Source organism: Rhinolophus sinicus, chromosome 7, assembly GCF_057876585.1.
Source record: "Rhinolophus sinicus isolate RSI-liver-muscle chromosome 7, RSI-T2T, whole genome shotgun sequence".
NCBI lineage: Eukaryota > Metazoa > Chordata > Mammalia > Chiroptera > Rhinolophidae > Rhinolophus > Rhinolophus sinicus.
The window spans coordinates 32,744,658-32,768,010 of NC_142507.1; the positions used below are offsets into that span (position 1 = coordinate 32,744,658).

A 23,353-nucleotide genomic window follows, 5' to 3' on the forward strand; every position below is an offset into this window, starting at 1 on the left:
CATGAATGTTTTTAGATTTGTCTCCAGATAACATGACTGCCTGAACAGCTGCACCATAAGCAATAGCCTCATCAGGATTGATGCTCTTATTCAACTCTTTCCCATTGAACAAGGCCTGTAGGTGTTTCTGAACCTAGGGGATATGGCTAGAACCATCCACCAGGACAACATCATGGGTCTGGGAGTTTTTTGTTTTTTTTTTATAAATTAAAGTTTATTGGGGTGACAATGGCTAGTACAGCTATCTAGGTTTCAGGTGTACAATTCTGTAATACATCATCTATATATTACATTGTGTGGTCACGACCCAGAGTCAGTTCTCCTTCCATCACCATATATTTGATTCCGTTTACCCTCATCCCACACTCCCTCCCCCCTTACCCTCTGGTAATCACTAAATTACTGTTTGCGTCTATGGGTTTTTGTTTCTTTATTTGTCTAGTTCCTCTGTTGTTTTCAGATGAAATAGGACCATTTGTGACAACATGGATGGATCTTGAGATTATAATGCTAAGCGAAATAAGTCAGAAAGAAAAAGTAGAGAACCATATGATTTCAGTGATGTGTGGTATATAAACCAAAAACAACAAAAGAACAAGACAAGCAAATGAGAAACAAAAACTCATAGACACAGACAATAGTTTAGTGGTTACCAGAAAGTAAAGGGGGAGGGGAGTGGTAGATGAGGGTAAAGGGGATCAAATATATGGTGATGGAAGGAGAACTGACTCTGGGTGGTGAACACACAATGTGATTTATAGATGATGTAATGCAGAATTTTTTTTTTTTTTTAAACACAATTCAAAAAAAAATGTTTTTACTGGGGAATATTGGGGAACAGTGTGTTTTTCCAGGACCCATCAGCTCCAAGTCAAGTCGTTCTTTTTTTTTCAATCTAGTTGTGGAGGGCTCAGCTCACTGGCCCATGTGGGAATTGAACTGGCGACCTATGTTATGAGCACTGCTCTCTAACCAACTGAGCCAACTGGCTGCCCCGGGACTTGTTGAGCTTGGCATCCCAAGGGGCTTCCTCTATAGGACCCAGGGTGCTACAGAAAAGGTCACCATTCAGTTCTTCAAATCAGGCATGAGTGATAGAGGTATTGAAGTCAATTCCTTCATTAATTGAATCAGTCTCATTACTGGCCTGGGTGCTGTAAGAGAGAGTACACTTGGACGTTCGTTCACAAGCAGTATGGAGGCAACGGCTAGCCCTCTTGTTCTTACTGATGTCCTTCTTATGCTTCTGCTTGAACTCTGCAATAAAATGGCTGACCATTCAGTTGTTAAGGTTTTCTCCACCTAAGTAGCTATTGCCAGCTATAGATGTGATCTCAAAGATTCCATCTTCAATTGTGAGAATTGACACATCAAAAATGCTACCTCCCAAGTGCAAGATCAGCACATTTCTTTCAGCTGCAACCTTTTCGTCTAAGCCACGAGCAATAATAGCAGCAGTAGTTGGCTCAGTGATGAGTCTAAGTACATTGAGACGAGCAGAAGTTCCAGCATTTTTAGCAGCCTGACACTGAGAGTTACTGAAGTAAGCAGGTACTGTGACGATAGCATTGGTCTTCCCAAGGCAGGCTTCTGCAATTTCCTTCATCTTCATTAAAACCATAGATGACACTTCCTCTGGATAGAAACTTTTTGCTTCTCCATTATATTTTACTCGGACCTTGGGCCTGCCAGCATCATTCACCACCACAAAGGGCCAATGCTTCACATAGGATTGAACAACAGCATCATCAAATCTATGACCAATGAGGCATTTGACATAAAAAACCATGTTGTTGGGGTTCATTGCAACTTGCTTCTTTGCAGCATCACCGATCAATCTTTCGGTATGAGTAAGGTGACATAACTTGGGGTGGTTTGGTTTCCCTGATTATTGGCAATTATTTCCACTTTTCCATGCTGGAAGACACCCACACAAGAATAGGTGGTATGGAGATCAATGCCAACTGTAGGTCCCTTAGACATGGTTGCTTCAGTGTATGTGCAGCTTGGGAAGAAGAGAGATCCTGACAGCTACCCCCTGTTCAATGAGACCTAATTGACTCTTCTTCATGTTTTAAAGACATGTCAAGCAATAGACCAATAAAAAGTATATATACTATGCCAACAGTGGTGATCCTGGTGCCACCCAGTTTGTGGCTCACCACAGAAAATGCCTAACTGAAAATAAATCACAGTATCCCACTTATAGACAATAACCCACTATCCATGTCACCAGCTTGCTATTGTTATGAACTTAGACATTTCACAGTTCAAACTGGGTATGAAACATGGAAAAAAATGACTAAGTAAAATAATAGTCTTCTTTCAGATAGAGCATGAGTGTACATGTAATAAATACATCTAAATTTGTCTTGGTGAGTTAAATCAGCTTCAGCTTTAGGCAAAGAGGTACAGTATTAGGCTGAAACGGTTCATTTATTCCCAATTTGTTATATATGTAGAATATGAAATTTATTTTTCACTTGATTAAAATTAAATTAGGTTTCATTTTTAAATGCAGACCTCTGTTTGAGTACTTCATTTAACTACAGCCAGGTTGGAATGAAGCCAGGAATAAACACTGCAGACTCAGAAAACCCTTCTAGCTTTTCAGTCTCTTCATGAAGCCTGAGAAGAGCACCAGTGTAGGCAGCGGGCGTCTTTGTCTTTGTGATGACTCACATCGTCCAGGATTCAATCATTTATTTTTAAGTCATTCCACAAATATGTGAAAGGCACTTCTCTAGGAAGGGCCATGGGAACCACAAAAATACATGGCCTTTACCCTCAAGAACTTTACAGATTTCCCCCCCACTAATATAAGCAGTCCTTGTACTTTAGTTTAATGACCAACAACCTTACAAATTAAATTTTCTCTTCTCATTGAAACAAACTCATTTTGCCTCAGGGGTATATTTTCAATAGAGTGCGAGATCAGCCTACTCAATCAAAGACTAACTCAAAGACTCTTACTTTTTGGAAAAACTAGAGAAGACACAACAGTGAAGAAATCTTTGGGTTCCAGATGCAAAACAGTGAACTACAAGGAGTAGTTAAAATTCATATTACTATGGGATCAATGTGTACATTACACTAGGGGGAAAAGGGCATAGAACAGATTATGAAGGGCCAAAATCAGGGGGACTATTCAGACACGGTTTTAGAAGGGCTACCAAAGTGTTCCATGTCTCTTGGCTGCTATCAATGGAACTATATCAGATAGAAAATCAGCAAAGATATAGAAGAAGTCAACAACATCATCAACTAATAGAATCTAACAGACAATTTTACAACACTCCACACAACAAAGCAGAACACACATTCTTTTCAAATACTCATGGAATATTTACCAAGATAGACCATAACATTGCTCATAAAACAAACCTCAACATACTTAAAAACAGAGTATGTTCCCTGACCATAATGGAATTAAAAATAGAAATCCATAAGAGAATAACAGGAAAAAAATTTTCTAAATACTTGAAAATTAAACAAAGCATTCTAAATAATACATGGGTCAAAGAGGAAGTCTCAAAAGGCATAAAAAACACTTAGAACCAAATGAAAATAGAACATAACATTTGTAGGATAAAGCTAAAACCGTGCTGAGAGGAAAATTTATAGTACTAAATGCTTACATTAGAAAAGAAGAAAGATCTTAAACCAATAATCTAAGCCCCTACTTTAAGAAACTAGAAAAAGAAGAGCAAATTGAACCCAAAGCAATCAGAAGAAAGGAAATACTAAATATGAGAGCAGAGAAAATAAACGAAACAAAAAGCCGATACTTGGAAAAGATCAGTAAAACTGGTGTCTCTAATAAGATTGACAAATATAAAAAGAGAGAAGACATACATTGACAGTATAAGGGATGAAACAAGGAATATAACTACAGATCCTAAAGCTGTATAAAAGGATAATAAGGAAATACTACAAACAACTCGACACACATAAAGTTGACAATTTAGATGAAATGGAACAACTCCTTTAAAACTACAAACTATCGAAATTCACTCAGTATGAGACAGATAACCTGAATAATCCTAAAACAATTAAAGAAATGTAATTTGTAACTAAAAAGCTTCTGAAAAAGAAATATCCAGGATCAGATGATTTCACTGAAGAATTTTACCAAACATTCAAAGGAGAATTAACGTCAATTCTAAACTATCTCCTCCAGAAAACACAGAGTGAAACACTTTCCAATCATTTCATAAGGCCAGTATTACCTCAATAGCAAAACGAGAAAAAAACAGCCCAAAACAGAAAGGTAAAGATGAATATTCCTCATGAATGTTGTCATAAAAATTCCCAACAAATTACTGGCAAACTAGTCCATCTCTATATTAAAATTTTACACCATGACCCAGTGGGATTTAATTCAGGAGTGCAGTCTATTTCAATACTTGAAACTCAATCAATATAATGCACCATATCAATAGGTTAAAGAAAAAAATCACATAATCATATTAATTGATACAAAAAACGCATGTGACAAAATTCAACACTCATTAATGAAAAAACTCTCAGCCAATTAGGAACGGAGATGTGATGGTTAATTTTATGTAACAACTTGACTGGGCCACAGGGTGCCCAGACAGTTGATCAAACATTAATATGGGTGTGTCTGTGAAGGTGTTTTGGATGAGATTACTATTTATAGACTGAGGAAAGCAGACTGCTCTCCCTAGTATGGTGGGCTTTGTTTAATCAACTGAAGACCTAAGTGGGACAAAAAAGCCGAGTAAAATCTTCTTCTATCCATTCTGGAGAACCCTAATACAGAAGGCAAACTTTCTCAACTTGACAAAGAGCATCCATTAAACAAACTTACGGCAGCATCATACTTAGTGGTGAAAGAACGAACACTTTTCCCTTAAAATTGGGAACAAAACAAAAATGTCTGCTCTCATCACTCTTATTCTAGAAGTCCTAGTCAGTGTAATAAAGCAAGAAAAGGAAACAAATGATACACTGGTTGGAAGAGAATAAAACTTTCCCTGTTTAGAGACTACATGATTGTGTCTATGTAAAAAATCCTAGGAAATCTATTTTAAAAACTCCTAGATTTAATAAGTGAGGTCAGCAAGATCACAAGATATAAGATTAAAAAACAAAGATCAAATTGTATTTTTATATGTTCGCAACATGTAGAAACCAAAGTTAACAACACAATACCATTTATAATTTATAATAGATACAAAGAAGTGAAATATCAAGTTACTAATTAAAAAAAATGTACATGATCTATATACTGAAAATTACAAAACATTGATGAAAGAAATAAAAGGAGATCTAAATAAATAGATTGACATACCTATCCATGGATTGGAAAATTCAATATAGTAAAGATGTCAAACTCCCCCAAACTATCAGACGCAGTCGGACAATTAAGTTAGCGAACTCATCCTAGAAAAAGTACTACATATCTCATTGCTGAATATCACTATGGTCACCTTCAAAGTACTCCCTTTGGGAAGCTATGTACCAATGCCAGTGCCTCGTCTACCCTTCAAAGCCATTTTGGAATTTTTTTTCTGGAATGGCCATCAGAGCTGTTGTCGTATGACCCTTGATGTCCTGAATGTCATCAAAATGTTTTCCTTTCAATATTTCCTTACGTTTGGGTAAAGAAAGAAGTCATTGGGGGGCAGATCAGGTGAGTAGGGAGGGTGTTCCAATACAGTTATTTGTTTACTGGTTAAAAACTCCCTCACAGCCAGTGCCATGTGAGCTGGTACATTGTTGTGATGCAAAAGCCATGAATTGTTGGCGAAAAGTTCAGGTCATCTAAGTTTTTCACGCAGCCTTTTCAGCACTTCCAATTAGTAAACTTGGTTAACTGTTTGTCCAGTTGGTACAAATTCATAATGAATAATCCCTCTGGTATCAAAAAAGGTTAGCAACATCGCTGCAACAAGTTTGCAAACTTAATTGTCAGATCTCGTATAAATACAATACAATTCCTACCAAAAGCAAAGTTTTGTTGTACATATAGAGAAACTTATTCTAAAAATTACATGACAAAGCAAAGGAACTAGAATAGCTAAAACAATTTTGAAAAAGAAGAATAAAGTGGGAGATACCACTCTTGAAGTTCAGACTTAATATATATATAGCTGTAGTGATCACAACAATGTAGTAGAGGGACAGACACAGAGATCAATCGAGCAAAGATTCCAGGAGTAGGTCAACACAAATACACCTGACCAGTTTTTTTTTTTTTTTAATTTACAATTGATTTTTGACAAAGGGACAAAAACAATTGAGTGGAGAAAGGTAAGCATTTTTTAAACAAATTGTGCTGGGCAGTGATAGGCAAAATGAGCCTCCATCTAAACCTCACATCTTATGTCAAAATGATTCATGAATTTAAATGAAAAACATAAAACTATAGAACTTTTAGAAGAATTTAAAATCTTGCATGAGGAAATCTTTGGGATCTAGGGCTAGGTGAAGAACAACAGAAGTATGATTCATTAAAGAAAAAAACTGATAAATTAGATTTTATCAAAAGTCAAAACTTTTGCTTAGAAAAAATGCAGAGAAACTGGTGCTCTCATACGGTGTTGGCGAGATATAAAATGGTACAGCCACAACGGAAAATAGTTTGACAGCCACAATGGAAAATAGTTGGACAGTTCCTTATAAAACTAAACTTGAACTTTCTATCAGACCCAGTAATCTTATTCTTGGGTATTTACCCAGAGAAACGAAAACTTATGTTTATGCAAAAACCTGTACATGAATGTTCATAGAAACTTTACTCATAGCAGCAAAAAACTGCAAACAATTCAAATGTCCTTCAATGGGTGAATGGTTAAACAAACCGATACATCCATACACTGGAATCCCATTGAGCAATAAAAAGGAATTATTGATACATGAAAAAAACTGAATGGATCTCAAGTATATTATAGTTAGCAAAAAAAAGGGCAAGTTCATAAGGTTCCATACTGCATGATTCCATTTATAGAACATTCTTGAAACTATAGAGATGGAAAACAGATTATTGGGGGCTGTGGGACAGGGCTTGGGGTAGCACAAGGGAGTTCCTTTGTGGTATGGGACAGTTATATATGCTGATTTTGGTGGTGGTTACATAGATAAATAAATGAATAAAACAGCACAGAACTAGACATACACTCACACACACAATAACACATGAATACATAATAAAAGTGATGAAAACTGTAAGATCTGTAAGTCTAGTTAACACTATTGTGCTAATATCAATTTTCTGGTTTTGATATTATACTAGTTATATAAGACATCACCATTAGGGGAAGCTGGGTTGAGGGGTACATGGAACTCTTTGTACTATTTCTGCAACGTCTTAGGATCTACAGTTATTTCAAAATAAAAAAAATGCTTAAAAAGGATGTATTCAAATGCTTTTTTAAAAGGCTCTCAAGTAGCAGAACAAGCTGTAGGCTGCAGAGATGGAAGAACTATTTCTGATTTAAATAGTTTTTAAATTAAATTTATTGCGGTGACAATAGTTAGTAAAATTACATCAAATACATGGTGATGGAAGAACTGACTCTGGGTAGTGAGCACACAAGGTGATATATAGATGATGTATTATATTATAGAAATGTACTTGGTTTTTTCCCCAACAGAATTACTCTCCATTTCATGTCTACCTGTTGTTTGTTGTTTCTTGACTCTATTTTTCTTGAAGCTAACTACATATTAAGCTTCTTGAGGACACTGGCTATATTTCATTCATCACTTTCAATGCCTGCTACAATGCAGATGCTACAAAAGTACTAGTTAAGTTTTTAATTGAGCAAGTTAGCTAATACTGGCAGAATCTGATGCACTTCTAAAGAGAACTGGAGTTATGCTACACTGACTAGCTCTGTGACTATGGTACTTAGACCTCTCTGAACTTTGAGCTCCCCATCTATAGAAAGGAGGCACATAGTACTATGTCAGAGGACTGTTAGGAGAATTAAATGAGTTAATATATGTAAAGTACCGAAATTGTACCTGACACATAGGAAACATTCAATAAATGTTATTTTTCTAAAAGATTTTAAAAATACGACTTTTAGGTGGATTCATTCACATGAACCAAAATGATAATAAAATGCTGAAGTGGCCATTTCCATTAACTTCCATTGGATTTCAATATTTCAATGAAAAGAAGTCTGTGGGGATTACGGAAAAGCCAAATGTGTCATCTTAACAGTACTTACATATTTAGCCTTAAAAAAAATGACTACCTTACCACTGCACTGGCATTTCAAGTTCCAGGTCCCATTAATTTCTTATAACATTAAAATATTCTGCGTAAAATTCTAATTAATAAAAGTATAGTTTAAATATTTCAACTTTATATACATTATGTGACTCTTATTCAATGGACTCACTAATGTGCACTCTTGTTAAAATGACCTTTTTCTCTTTTCTGACTGATCAACTCTTACCCATCTTTGCTTAAATGTTACCTCCACTCTGAACCTTACCCAACTCTGCACAGAGGATCTATCACATGTAATCACCCAGCTGTGGGCAAGATTGCTATCTACTGTGCTGACTTTTATATCTCTCAAACATACTATAAATCCTGTCACAGAGCAGGGTTCTAACAAATATCTGTGAATATATGAACTGTTGACTTCATGTAATACTCCCAGAGTGATTTTCACTTCCCACCATTAAGGCACTTGACGTACTGTGTTATAATTACTTTCCCATTTGTTGTCTCCACCAGAGTGTAAGCTCTTTGAATGCAGGGCCCATGTTTCACTCATGCTTGCACTGAGTTAACCAGCACAGTGACTGGAATATTCATTAAGGATATATATTGAGAGGCTACCAGGGCTCTGGCACTATGGCGTAAGTACAGTGAAAAAGGCAGTCACAGTTCTTACAGAATGAAAATAAACAAACATGTAGAAAGATGATTTTTTTTATTGGGATCAGTATTATGCAGAAACTAAAGCAGGGCAGTGTGAGGGGGATGAAGCTGAGCTGGACAAAGTGCCAGGAGTCAGGGCCGGTCTTTGTGAGGAGGTAACATCTGAGTTCAGAGCTAGTCCTGTTTAGATCAAGGTCAGAGTCCCAAGCACAGGGGTCAACAAGTACAAAGCCTCTGAGATATGAATCAGCTGGGTTTGTTTTAAAAAAAAAAAAAAGGGCAGTCCTGGCTCACACATAGTTAACTAGGGGAAGAAAGGAGAAAACGTCAGAGAAGCAAGTTGGGACGAGTGTGCAGGTCACGAAGAAGTTTGGACTTGATTCTAAGAGCACCGAAAGCCACTAGAGGATGTTAAGTGGGAAGTAACAGAACCTATTACATTTTTTAAAAACAAATTGGTTGTTAAGTGGTGAAAAAGTTGCAGAGCATCATGAACTTCTTCTACAGGCAGACAAGTTAGGAGACATGCACTGGGGGCTTGGATGGCAAGGTGGTAGAGAATATGGGCAGAAATGGGCAGATTGGGTGACAAATTCTGAAGACATGGTTGGCGGGACTTGCCTATTGAACATGTGAAATAGGGTGTGGGACAGAGGAATCAATGATGTCTACTGGACATCTGACTCAGGCAAATTTACCAAGCTGGGGAAGAGGAGGAAATATCTACTATTTTGAACCAAAAGAGACTGAGATGCCTATTAGATATCCAAGTGGAAAAGTAGCACCTAGCGGGCACTTGAGATAATACTTTTAATAGCTACCACTTCAGTGACAATAGATTCACCTACTAATCAAACACATAATATAGCATTCCAAGTTTGACTAACTCTATTCACTTGCTTCCAAGGTTACAGAGATAAACAAAAAATAATGAGACTGAAATGACCAGAGAGCTCAGTTCATGTGATGAAATATGCCATTTTTGGCTGCTTCTGCTGCGCCCTGACCCAGATTTTTAATAGAAAGGTGCTGAATTTTATGCCAGAAATTTTAGACAAATGCTGTCAAGTTAATTTAAATATTTGTTCCACTTCTCTAGGCCTTATAAACACTGAAGTGGTTCAGTGTCAAGAAAGCAGGGAGAAACGACTCACCAAATCACTTTTACTCAAAGATTGTTAAATGCCATATGTAAGGCTACGGAAAGCCAAATATTTTGATGCTTTTGGCAATTACACATATTTTAATCCACTTTTAAAAAAATTCATATTGATTGAGATGTAATTTACATACAGTAAAATTTATCTTTTAGTGTACACGTCTGAGTTTGAAAAATGCGTACAATTAAGTAACTACCACCATTGCCACAATCAAGATAGAGAACAGTTTCTTACTCAGAAAAGTTCCTTCAAGTCCTTTTGTAGTCAATTCTTTCCCCAATCCCTGACACTGGCAACCATTGATCTGATTTTGGTTACATTTTTTTTTTTTTTGGTTACTGGTCTCTCAGGAGATTACAATCTCTTTTTAAAAAACATTTTTATTAAAAATATACAACATACAATATTATATTAGTTTTAGGTATACACCATAGTTATTCAACATTTATATGCCCAAAGAAGTGATCACCATGGTAAGTCCAGCAACCACCTGACACTGTACCACACTATCACAATATTAACGACTGTATTCCCTATGCTGTACATTACATCCCCATGACTTACCTGTTTTATATCTGGAATTTTGGACCACTTATTTCCCTTCACCTTTCCCCTCTTTTTAAATTTTTAAATTACGATTGACATTCAATATTATTTCACATTAATTTCAGGTGTACAGCATAGTGGTTAGACATTTGTATAATTTAAGAAGTGATCTGCCTGACTAGTCTAGTACCCGCCTCTCACTATACAGAGTTATTACCATATTATTGACTATATTCCCTATGCTTTATATCCCCATGACGATGTCTTAACTACCAATTTGTACTTCTTAATCCCTTTTCCTTTTTCACCCTGCCCCCAGCCCTCTTCCCATCTATCACCATGATAAATCTAATAACCACCTGACACCATACATAGTTTTAACAATATTATTAACTATATTCCTTATGCTATACCCTACATCCCCATCACCACGTTGTAACAAACAATTTGTACTTCTTAATCCCTTCCCCTTTTTCACCCACTATCCCAATCCCCTCCCATTTGGCAACCATCAAAATGTTCTCTGTATCCGTTAAGTTTATTTCTGTTTTGTAGTTTGTTTATTTTGTTCTTTAGATTCCACATACAAGTGAAATCACATTGCATCTATTTTCTCTGTTTGACACTCCACTCAGCAGCACAATACCCTCCAGGGCCACCCATGCTGCTGCAGATGGCAAGAGCACTTTCCTTTCCATGGCCAAGTAATATTCGATTGCATATACGAGTATGTACCATCTTCTCTTCACGCATTCATACATTGATGGAACCCAGGCTGCCTCCACATCTTGGCCATTGTAAACAATGCACATGTCCCCTTGAAGTAGCATTTTGGGTTTCTTCGGATAAATACCCTGAAGTGGGATTACTGGGCCCTTCTTTGTCTCTTGTTATAACCTTTGTTTTAAAGTCTATTTTGTCTGGTATAAGTTTTCCTGCTCCAGCTTTTTTGTTTGTCTCCATTTTCACGAAATATCTTTTTTTCTATCTCTTTACTTTCAGTGTGTGTGTGTCTTTCAATCTGAAGTGAGTCTCTTGTAGGCAGCATATGTAAGGATTTTGTTTTCTTATCCATCCAGCCATCCTATGTCTATTGATTGGGGCATTTAATCCATTTACATTGAAAATAATCATTGATAGATCTGTAGTTATTGACATTTTATTCATACATTTTCTTCGTTGTCTCCTCCCCCTCCCTCTCTTCCTTCTTCTCCTTCAAGAAGTCTCTCTAGCATTCCTTGTAATACATATTTGGTATTACTTTAGCTTTTTCTTATCTAGGAAGTTCTTTATCTGTCCTTAAGATTTTAAATGATAGCCTTGCTGGATAGAGTACTCTTGGTTGTAGGTCCTTGCTTTTCATCACTTTGAATATTTCCTCCCACTTCCTTCTGTTCTGCAAAGTTTCTGTTGAGAAATCATCTGACAGTCTTATGGGAACTTCCTTATAAGTAACTAGTTGCCTTTCTCTTGCTGTTTTGAGGATTCTCTGTCTTTAACTCTTGCCATTTTAATTATAATGTGTCTTGGTGTGGGCCTGTTTAGGTTCATCTTGTTTGGGACTCTCTGTGCTTCCTGGGCTTGTATGTCATTTTCCTTCACCAGGTTAGGAAAGTTTTCAGTCATTATTTCTTCAAACAGGTTCTCAATTCCTTGCTCTCTCTCTTCTCCTACTGTTACCCCTATGATGAGAATGTTGTTACACTTGATGTCCCAGAGGTCTCTTAAGCTATCCTCATTTTTTTGGATTCTTTTTGCTGTTCTGATTGGATGTTTTCTGCTATTTTTGTGTTCCAATTCACTGATTTGAGCCTCTGTTTTATCTAGTCTGCTGGTTATTCCTTCTAGCGAATTCTTCATTTGTTATTGTACTGTTCACTTCTGATTGATTCTTTTTTATGGTTTCCATGTCCCTTTTCATTCTTGCTCTTTGTTGAAATTCTCAGTAAGTTCCTTGAGCATCCTTATCACCATTGTTTTAAACTCTGTATTTGGTAGGTTGTTTGCCTCCATTTCATTTAGTTGTTCTTCTGGAGTATTCTCCTGTTCTTTCATTTGGGATGTATTTCTTTGTTTCCCCATTTTGGCTGCCTCTCTGTGTTTGTTTCTATGTATTGATCTGCTATATCTCCTAGTATTGGCCAGATGGCCTTATGTTGTAGGTGCCCTGTGGGGCCCAGTGGCACAGTCTCCCTGGTCACTTGCGCTAGGTGCTCCAGGAGTGTCCCTTGTGTGCGTTGTATGTGCCCTTCTGTCATAGTTGAGCCTTGCTTGCTATTGACACATCAGTGGGTGAGACTTACCCTCAGGAGGACTGGCTGTGGGGTTTGGCCACATCCACAGCTTACAGGCTGCTATGTGGGGGTGGACCTTAGCAGGTCCACCTGCTAAGGGGTGGGATTCACCTTAGCAGGCTCTGGTGCCTGCCAAGACCACCCTTTGTGTGTGCTGCTTGTGGGGCTAATTGGGTGGTGCTCTGCTATGGTCTGAAGCCAACCTCCAAGTATGTTGGTTTTGGGCCTCTTGGGAGGGCTCTGGTGCAGGCCCAGGTCACCCACTGCTTGTGACCAGCCAGGGTCTACCTGGTAGGAGCTACAAAGTGATCCACCGTTGGTTGCTGCATGTGCAAAACCTGGAGGCACGTGGGAGAGGTCATGCTGTGAACCAAGGAAGGCTGCTACTAGTACTGGGCCTGGGTAGCTCCACAAAAAGCCAGAACCCTCCTTCCCCCCAAGGCCTGCTGCCACCTGCTGATTCCCATAAAGTTTAGCTGCTGAAAAAGCCTCATGTGGTATATGAGTTGGGTGAGACAGGGTCTCAGGGAGTCACCAAGGTAGAATGACGGCTCACCAGATTAATGTAGATTCTTGTTTGGTGTCAGTGCTGAGCCTGGAGCTACTCAGCACAAGTCTCAGAGTCCACAGAGACCAGCCACCAGCCACCTGGGGCCTGTGAACCCAATAGTTGTCCAAGAAAGTGTGCACTGTGGGTGGGGCTGGTTGCTCTACCAGGAAGTGTCTCCAGCTTTGGGTGAGTTGGGTGTGGCGGGGTCCCAAGCCACCAGGGTGGAGCTCACCAGTCCAATGCAGATTCAGATTTGTGTGGGGGGAGGGTTCAACATAGGAAAGACGGCCCCTGCCTGCTGGCTGCACAGGAGAAGGACTCCACACAGGGAGCCATAACACCATAGAGTCCTAAAGTCATCATACTCAACCTAGCTGTTGCCAGTGAAAGTGGCCATGCCTCTAGTGATTTGGTAAATGTAAACTTGAAGTTTCCAGCTTAAAATGTGAAGACCCCTTTTCTCCCTTTGATTTTGTCTCCTGAGTTTTAGAAATAAATAAACCTTTCAGGACAATAGTGATCCTTTAAGGAAACATCTGAATTCCACACACTACAAATGTGTTTGGAGACTGAGATAAATTTATTCTGTCAAAAATTTAAAAATAAATATAAGCAAAATTAATCTATGGTGACAGAAATCAGAAAGTGGTTGCTTGGGGCTAGAGGTTGATTGGGAAGGGGCAGGAGAACAACTTCTGGGGTCAAGGAAACATTCTTTATCTTGATAGAGATGTGATCAAACTATACACTTAAGATCTGTACATTTCACTGTGTATAAATTATTTCTTTTAAAATCAACCTAAGCTACTCATGTAGAAAACGCAGATTTCAAGATTCTCATCCAAGGGAGGGACTTGAATTGCAATCCAGCTGGTGAAAGGTAATGACCAAAATTATAGAGATCCTTCAAAATTACTGTAGCTAAGTGAATTTCTATTCATCTATTCATGAGAAAAATATCCACTGTGCCCAAACTCATGTACATGGAAAGCAAGTAAAGGATTTCCTTTCAGGCTATGCTGATTAATGGATTCTGCCTTAAATAGGAATGAGAGTATTATTTAAGAACTGTGCACACTACTGTGATAACATATCCACTGCTCTGCATTGTCTACTGAAGTGCATTTAGAATTTAATAATAGAACTTCCTCCTAAAGACCACAGAGAACTTAAGACCTTTATAGATAAGGAAGGTAGGGTTGCACACAGTGCACTAATTAAGTTTTCATATTTCTATTTTCCGTATTAGTTTCCTATAAAAACTTGAGTGTGTATGACCTTCTGCTCACTGCATACCATATTTGGTAACAGAGTCTTGACAAAAACAAGAAGAGTATTGAAAAGGAATGAAAAATTGGCTCTTGTCACGCTGACAAACACATGGTGTTGGCTCAGGAACCACAGGTGAATAGCAGCACAAATTAGTTGAAGATACTGCTCTGTTAGTGTCATGAGACCAGGAGGAGAAAGGGGCACATTTTGAGTTCAAGTTATAGCTAGAAAGGGAAGACAAATTTCTCCCCTCTTTCAGCAAAGTGCTTTTAAGTGATAAATGTTAGCATATGTTTAGTGAAAGGTCTAGTATTGTAACTGGCACACTTATAAATGGTAGCTGTCTAAGAAAACAACATGTCCAGTTACTAATGAACAGTCCATAGGAGTGATGGTCATACATACCAAATCAGGCTTCACTCGGTAAGTCAGGGGAAAGGAGAGCCACGAGGCGTACAAGGTAGTGAGCACTGTGGACGGCCAGGACTGCTGAACCTCACGGCTTCTGGGAATACGGTGGATATAATATTTGGGAAACTAGAAGGAAATAATAAAAATTCAAGTCAACTAGCCTGCTGATACCCAAGTTAAACATAGTAACAGTTAACACTGGTATGTATAATAGGAAATGCTTTCTTGATTATTTAAAATTTTCAATCTAGCTATTTTTAAACTAAGTTATAAAGTCTTTTTCATGTTTTATACAACAGACATTATTGGGTTATGACAGAAAAGTTCCAAAATATGATTCAAAATGTTAAAGTCAGCTTTGACAATAAGTTGGGGAAAATTTTCTATAAAATATGTTTTAGGCAAAGAGCTTAACATGTTGACCTACAGAGTCCTTACAAATCAATATGTAAGACCAATAACCTAGGACCAAGATGGGCAAAGAATATGCACTGATAGTCCTAAACAGAAGAAATACAAACAGCCAATAAACATAAGGAAAGATGGTTAACAATTAAATACAAAATAAAGCAATGAGTCATTTTTCACCTACCTGATTGACAAAGATTGCAGATACCCAGTGTTGTGGAGGGTGGAGGGAAACAGACATTTACATTCCCTGGGCAAATACATTCGTAGAACTTTTTGGGAGGGCAATCTGGAAAGATCTATCAGCATTTTAAGCGTGTCTACTTTGGATCCAGCGTTTTTGCTTCCAGAAATATAACCCCGGATTTACCCACATGCTATCCACTATACCACTGTTTGTATTTGTGGAAATTGAAAACAGCCTAAATATCCTCTAATAGGGAATGGAGAAGTTCATACAATAAAATACATGGAGATATATTAAAAGGAACCTAGATTTATATGAACATATGTGAAAGATGTGCCAAGGTACGTGGTTAAGTGAACATGCATGTTGCAGGACAGTGTGTCTAATAGGAGCCAATGTGTATTAACAAATCACACACCCGCATGTGTTTGTATACACATATGTATACATATTAGTATTTGCATGGAGAAGACTCTAGGACTATTTGCCACAAATTGTAAAGTGGGTGATATAATAGGATAGTTTCATTTTCTAGGTAACATATATCTATGTTTGAAATTTGAAACAAGCATGGATTATTACTTTCATAATCAGAGAAACCAATGTTCTTCCCTGAATCAAAGTTCCAGGTGTATTTGTTATCTTTTCCTGAATAACAGATTACCCCAACGCTTAGCAGCTTAAAACAACGAATACTTGTTTCGCCCAGTTTCTGGAGGCTAGGAATCCAGGAGTGGCTTAGCTGGGTTATTCTGGTATGGGGTTTCTCATGAAATTGAAATCAAGGTGTTGAATGGAGCTGCAGTCATCTGAAGGCTGGCCTGCAGCTGCAGGTGGCTCACTCACAAGGTTGGCAATTTAATGCTGGTTTCTGGCAGGATGCCTCACTTCTTTGCTACATGGACCTTTCCATAGGGCTACTTAAGCGTTCTCATTACACAGCAACTACCCTCCTCAAAAGCAAGTGATCCAAGAGGGGCAAGGCAGTAACTGCAATGTCTTTCATGACCTAACCTCAAAAGTCATACTTCGCCATTTCTTAAAAACCTTACTAGTTAAATAGGCCAATCCTATTTGATCTGGAAGGGACTCCATGAGGGCTTGAAGAGCAGGAGATAAGAATGACTGGGGGTTTCTTGGAGCCTGACTACCACACAGATGAGGTCAGAGAGCAAAGGATTGAAGATTTAATATATTCCCCTCCCCATCCCCACTTTGGCTTGGAGGAACAATATGATCCTTGAAAATAGAAAAGCTTTTCCTAAACTAGTGAATACACACAACTACTGGTCCTAAATTTTTCAGAATTTGGAAAAAGGCATGAAACTGTGTCTGAAAGCTTCTGTTATGCTCCAGGGGGGTATGCGTGTAGTTCTTATACACTCAGCACATGTGACCACTCTGCTTCACATATGATGATAAAGGTTATTTCCTCCTCCTTCTATGTTATAACAGTGGAGAAGGAGTGATCTGGGCTCAATATGGTATTCACTATTTTTATTTATTAATTATTTATTAAATCAATGTTGTTTTTCCTTCAGGATTAGGATTAAGGTACTAAATGTTGAACTAGAAAATAATACTGAATAGTTCTCAAACTATAAGACTATACAGGGAGCAGTAACAGAGCGAGGACAAATTGTAAGGACTTTTGTTTGAGGTTTGTGCTTGCCTAGTTTGTGGAGATTATTAATTGAAAAACATGTAATAGGCAAATAGTACAATAGAGCCAAAATTCCTTATCAAAAACCATGTGGGTCAGAAGTGTTTTGAATGGATAATATGGTACATATACCATATATTACATAATATCCTCTTTGAGTTTTGGGGAACCAACCAAACATATTAATATTTTTGCAGCAAAACATGATTATTCACACGAAGTGAGATAAAGACTATAAGCCTCACACCAGTTCAAATCAGATTGTGCTCGCAAAATAAACTTGTGACAAACTCGGAATTTTTTCTTTCAGTTTGCAGAGCTTTTTAGGATTTCAGATCAGGGACTGTGAACTTGTGCTCAAAACACATTTGGATTCAGTAAGATGTGCAGGCAAGTGGACGGGAACCTGGGGCCACCTTGACAGGCACAGGACTCTCGGATTATGCTTCACACTCAGAAGTTGGTGCTGGGGTATGTGATGTCCTATGTCACCTAAAGGAAACACTAAGAGCCAGGCTGTGGCAAAATCTTAAGAGTTTTTATTACTTTATATAGTTCTTGAAAATAATCAAATATATAAAAGTCAATGAAAAAATTATCAATAGGCTGCTTGTATTTTGGTCTTAACAAAAGTTCCTTTGAAGACAACGGAATAGTACAGAGTTTCAGCCACAATCAGGACTGGCTATGACCCTGGCCCAGTCATTCCCAGGTGTTGTGCATCTAGTGAAATCCAAATGAAGGTATCTTTATAGATGTTTCTGTAACTCTGTACCTTTGCCTTGAGAGAACTGTCCCTGACTCTCGTTTATGTCCTATTATGGGCTGCAGGACATAAAGACTGCTTCATTCATCATTTTACTCTTACCTCCAGAACAAACATTTGGTTCAGAGTGACCACATGACAAGCATCGTCAGTCTTCTCCTGAATTCTTATAGAGACACAGGGAAAGTTCTTCCTTTTAGGGACACTGTGGGCTGCTAAACTGGCTCTCAATCCATTCTCCTGGGGCTGAGAAGTACACACATTTTTTTATTGCTCTTCTATTAACTAGGCTTTTGTATATAACAACTCAAACTGAACTATCATATTCGCCACTTAAACTTGCTATTCCTGCATTCCCAAGCCAGAAACTGACAAATGAACAGCAGAATCTATCATAAATAGATGTTCTGCATAGACATGAAGATTTATGTTGGGGTTGGCAGGGACGAGGGTGGGGGAACTGTCCCATATTTCCTTCTTCTAAAACCTCTACTTACATTCCACATCTACCCATCTATTCAAAACGCCCCTGCTACTCCCATGGTCCAAGCAATCGCCATCTTCACCATGACTACAGTCGCCCCTTGACTTGGCTCTACTTCTCCTCTTGTTCTCTACAGACTCTCCAGAGCAATCTTTTAATAATGCACAGAAGAACTTTCCTTTCATTCTCCTCCTTAAAGCCCTCCAAAGGCTTACCAATGCACTTGGGATAAAACTCAAGTTCCTTACAATTGCCTGTAACGCCCCATGGAACCAACCTGGTGCTGGCTTCCAGCTCCAGTGGTTCCTTGCTCACTCACTCCGGCCACACAGATCTTCTTTCTGCTCCATGAATGTGTTAAACCCATTCCTTCTTGAACACCTTTTTTGCTCATTCTGAGCAGTCTGCTTTGCTCGCCCCAGGCTGTCTCAACACTTATATCCTTCCTCCAAATCAGGTGTTGCTTGAACATTATTTCCTCAGAGAGGACCCAGTTTTCTCCACCAGCCCCTTCCCCCAATACATGGTCACTCTCCACCACAGTCTTATTTTACCATCTGCATAGCAATTATTAGCACCTCAAATTAGTTGTTCATTCATGTGTTTGTCTGCCTCTCTCCCAAGAATACAAGCTCTATGACAAGAAAGGATTTCATCACGTTCATTCCTGTAATCCCAGTATGCAGAACGGTGTTTCACACATCATAGGTGCTCAGTCAACGCTTGCTGAATAGATAAATGACTGTCATTACAGTTTCCAGAAGTCTAGTCTGTGGTCTGTGCTGGGAAGATGCTGACTCTTTACCTCATAACATCTCAGGACTGTAAGAGACAAACAATCCTACCTCCTCACTTCACAAATGAGGAATCTGAACTTTCCCTAGGTGACAGAACTCAAATGTGGTCGAGCCAGGACTTCAACCCAGGTCTTCCATGTGTTCTGAAATATGCTCCTGACCCAACCTTCTATGGGTTATTCTTGGATCTCTGCTTCACTACCAAGGATCTTATCTTCCCCAATACACAATTAGCTGAACCAGCTTCCTATGGAGCTGTGCTCCCTGCCTCCTGTTGCATATATACAGAGGATGCCAAAAAACACACATATGCACATTTTAGGAAAGGAAAACACTGTATTAAAATTGTAATACTCAATACATACTGATAACAAATGACGAACACAAGTCACGTGTATACATTTTTTTGGCACCCCTGGCATACATGTGTGCACGTGCGTACATGCGCGCACACGTGTGTTGTGTGTGTGTGTGTGTGTGTGTGTGTGTATGCAGCTACCCATCCTGACCCATTTCCTTTTTGTTTTTCAACTCACCTACCCTACATGCCTACAGCCTCCAACCCCTAGAGCTTAGTGTCTTTCCCTGGCTCTATGGAAACTGAGCTCGCTCCCTGCCTTCTCCTGCCTGTTTGTTCTTTGTGCTCTGTTCTGCACTGTAGATTTGGCATGCCAACCCCACTTACGACTATGACCAATGGCTCTCTCCCCTGCCTTTCTAGGGAAAAAACCAGAATAAAAACCTAGGGCCTTAGAAATATGCAGACATTTCTGTTGAACCTTAGGCCCCAAGTCCCTCCTGGCAAGTTCTGCTGCTTTGCTACTGCTCCTCCCTGGCAGCCAAGTCAGTTATACACTCCTAGAAAGCAAGTTTTCCTTGAGTCCTTTCTTTCTGTGCAGCTCAATGTGTATCTCGCAGTGCGTGAATGTCTTATAAAGTGATCCAGTCCCTTTCACACAATGGGCAATAATATAAAAGACAAAGAAGTGAGACTCTCTTGCTCTTATTCTCTCTCCACTACCGTGTTTCCCCGAAAATAAGACCCAACCGGAAAATAAGCCCGAGCATGATTTTTCAGGATGACATCCCATGAACATAAGCCCTAATGTGTATTTTGGAGCAAAAATTAATATAAGACCCGGTGTTATTTTTGGGGAAACACGGTATATAGTTAGTGAAACACCCTTTCTATCTATCTATCTGAGCTTTCTAATGAAGAAGGGGCTGGGACAGTACTAAGTATGCCCACAGAGTCTCCCAGGGTTCCACACACATACTTGATTGATGCATAACTAAGTAGCAAGATAGACCAACGGTAGAATGCTTAAGAATAAAAATATAAAGTGGAAAAATGAATTTTTTCAGGCTTCTAGTTTGTCTGAAATTATGTGAAACAGAGTTAAATTCTAATAGTAATGACAACTTGTAACTTTCAAAGTACCTTTCAGAATTACATCACTGCTAATAATCACAAACATACCTGGCTTTAGATTTGTGATAAACTAAATAGAAGTTTATAGTGATTTAGACAGGGATAATTCCACCAAGGAATCCAGATGGTATCACAAACCACAACAGAGCAGATCAAGTGGTCTATGAAGTCACTCTTTGCTTCTACCACACACTAAAACGTACAATGTGTTTATTATTTAATGAATGCCACAATACTGCAGAATCTTGGAAACGAAACTGAAATGGTAAAACTTCATTCAACCAAAAATGGTTTCAGCTTACATAACTTTTTTTCAATAATGCAAAGTATAATATACATTCAAAGTATATTGGATGGTTCAACCAATCAATCTGAAATCAGGTTGACCATAATCTACCACACCAAAAATGTTTTCATATGCATGTCTGTTAAATACTTGGGAGCTGCTCACTTCATGGAGCTGATGAAATGCCACGAAGGAGTGAAGAAGCTATTGGTTCCAGACTGGGTCCTGCTGATAATCAGCCTTGTCGCCTTGATTGAGTCCACCTCTCTGGACCCCAGTCTGTCACTGTGAAGTAAAGAGCTCTTGGTGATCAGGAATCTCCAACTAGCCACAGTGACTCTACAACTGGCTCTCAACTCTGACTTGTCAAAGACAAACGAGACTGCTGCTCTAGGCCCTTTTCCCCACCTCCCCAAGGCTTGCAGCCACTCCTCACTTTACCTTGAGAAGCCCTTCCTTGCCTCAGACTTCAGGAAAATAAAAAAAATAATTTGTTCTTGAAACAATTATGGGATTCTGGCCCCCCAAATTTCTACAGTCCTTCATAATTAATATTAGTTGTCTTCTTCCCAGTCTTCTATTGTGCCCTTCTTTTGTTCACAATAGCCCAATTTTCCTTTGGACAATGCGCTCCTCTCAAATTCTCAGCCAGATGTTTTTGGTGGGATTTCAGTCTGGTTTCCTTTACCCCCAATGTCTAGTTCCAAGAGTAGGCGGGAATGGCTTAAACAACATGGAATAACCCTCAACCCTGGCCACAAAGATTGGCTGAAAGAAGGGCAACAACCCAATTGGAGACCATTAGGCAGGAGATGTTTACTGGGACTGCTAGGGAAAGAAGCTTCAAATTCTCTCCCTCTCTCTCTCTCCCTCCCTCCCTCCCTCCTCCCTCCCTCCCTTCCTCCCTCCCTCTCTCCCTCTCTCTCTCCCTCCCTCCCTCCCCCTCCCTCCCTCCCTCTCTCCCTCCCTCCCTCCCTCCCTCTCCTTCCCTCCCTCCCTCTCTGTCTCCTGTATGCTGTAAGAGACTTTCTTCTCCCTTAAATGGTCTAGTGCAAAAACATGAAGCCAGTTTAGGGTTAAGGTGAGGTTTTTGCAGTAGTAGTATTCTGTTGTAAGTATCCATAGGCGTTTCACTGACACAGGAAAACTGCAATGTTAATCACGGTTATTTCAATTCCATCGATTCAAAATCTGATTCAAAAAAGGTTTAATCTAACTTGCCTTTCTTGCAGAGATGGAGGATGCAATAATTAAGACTTAGGAAGGAATTTAAAAGAGTAAGTGATGTGAAACACTTTAGAACCATGTATACATCTATCTGATGGACTGTTTTCAAAATAATCATTTATTCACTGAAATAGACACATCAGGATCTCTATTTGCAAAAAATTACAAATATTTTCTTATTCAGTTATTCACTTAAGAGTGATCTTCTAAATTAGAAGTATTTTTGTTTAACTTTACCTATAATTGAATACAGTTAAGGTCCATTATAAAGGGGAAAAATACATAAACACATTAGTCATACTCTAAAAATGAAATTGTTAAACCATGAATTGTAATACATACATGTAATGCATACATGTAATACATAACTTAGAAACTAAAACAAAACAATTGCAATTATATAGTTTACACACATTTTTTTTTAGAATTGTTTGGGAATTATGAGAGATACCAAATGCATTAGCATTAGAAGTGTCAGCAGTTATATACAGTCTTAGTCCACTGTGTGAAGTTAGCACCCCACCTTGTGGAAAATAACAGGTGTTGTTAAATAAATGCAAGCATGTCATGTTAATTTCAGAGGTACTGACTGAGATAAATCTTGCAGTCACTAAACTGTCACTGTTACAGACATGTATATGGGCTAAGAGATGCAATTCAAAAGAATGCCTATTTGTTAAAGTAACAGAAAAACTAATGCACTTTCAAATACAAGCAGACTAGTCCCAAAATATTGGTGTTTATGATATGTGTTTGGGTTATTTAGAAAATAAATATTTCATATCAGTAGGTTATTATTTCCACTGGGACTTTTTATCTCTTCTTCCCTTTTATTTTATTTTTTTAAATAACTTTGTTTTCTAATTGTAAGCTTAGAAAATACAGGACATGTTCAAAGACAAAAACAAAAATCAACTATTATCCACATTTTAGAGATGTTTCCTTTACCCTCTCTGTATAGCCTTGAAATATATTAGCTCACTTAAACCCTTTCCTCAACT

At 38.5% G+C, this 23,353-nt stretch overlaps 1 protein-coding gene across 1 annotated transcript in view; it reads right to left on the reverse strand.

Annotated features, from left to right (window-relative positions):
• The window catches only part of ALG14 (ALG14 UDP-N-acetylglucosaminyltransferase subunit), a 119,506-nt gene that overhangs the window by 55,182 nt on the left and 40,971 nt on the right, over positions 1–23,353 (reverse strand). The window contains exon 3 of the mRNA XM_019716850.3: positions 15,097–15,228. Within this exon, the coding sequence (XP_019572409.1) occupies positions 15,097–15,228 (132 nt within the window). The remainder of the gene's footprint in view (positions 1–15,096; positions 15,229–23,353) is intronic.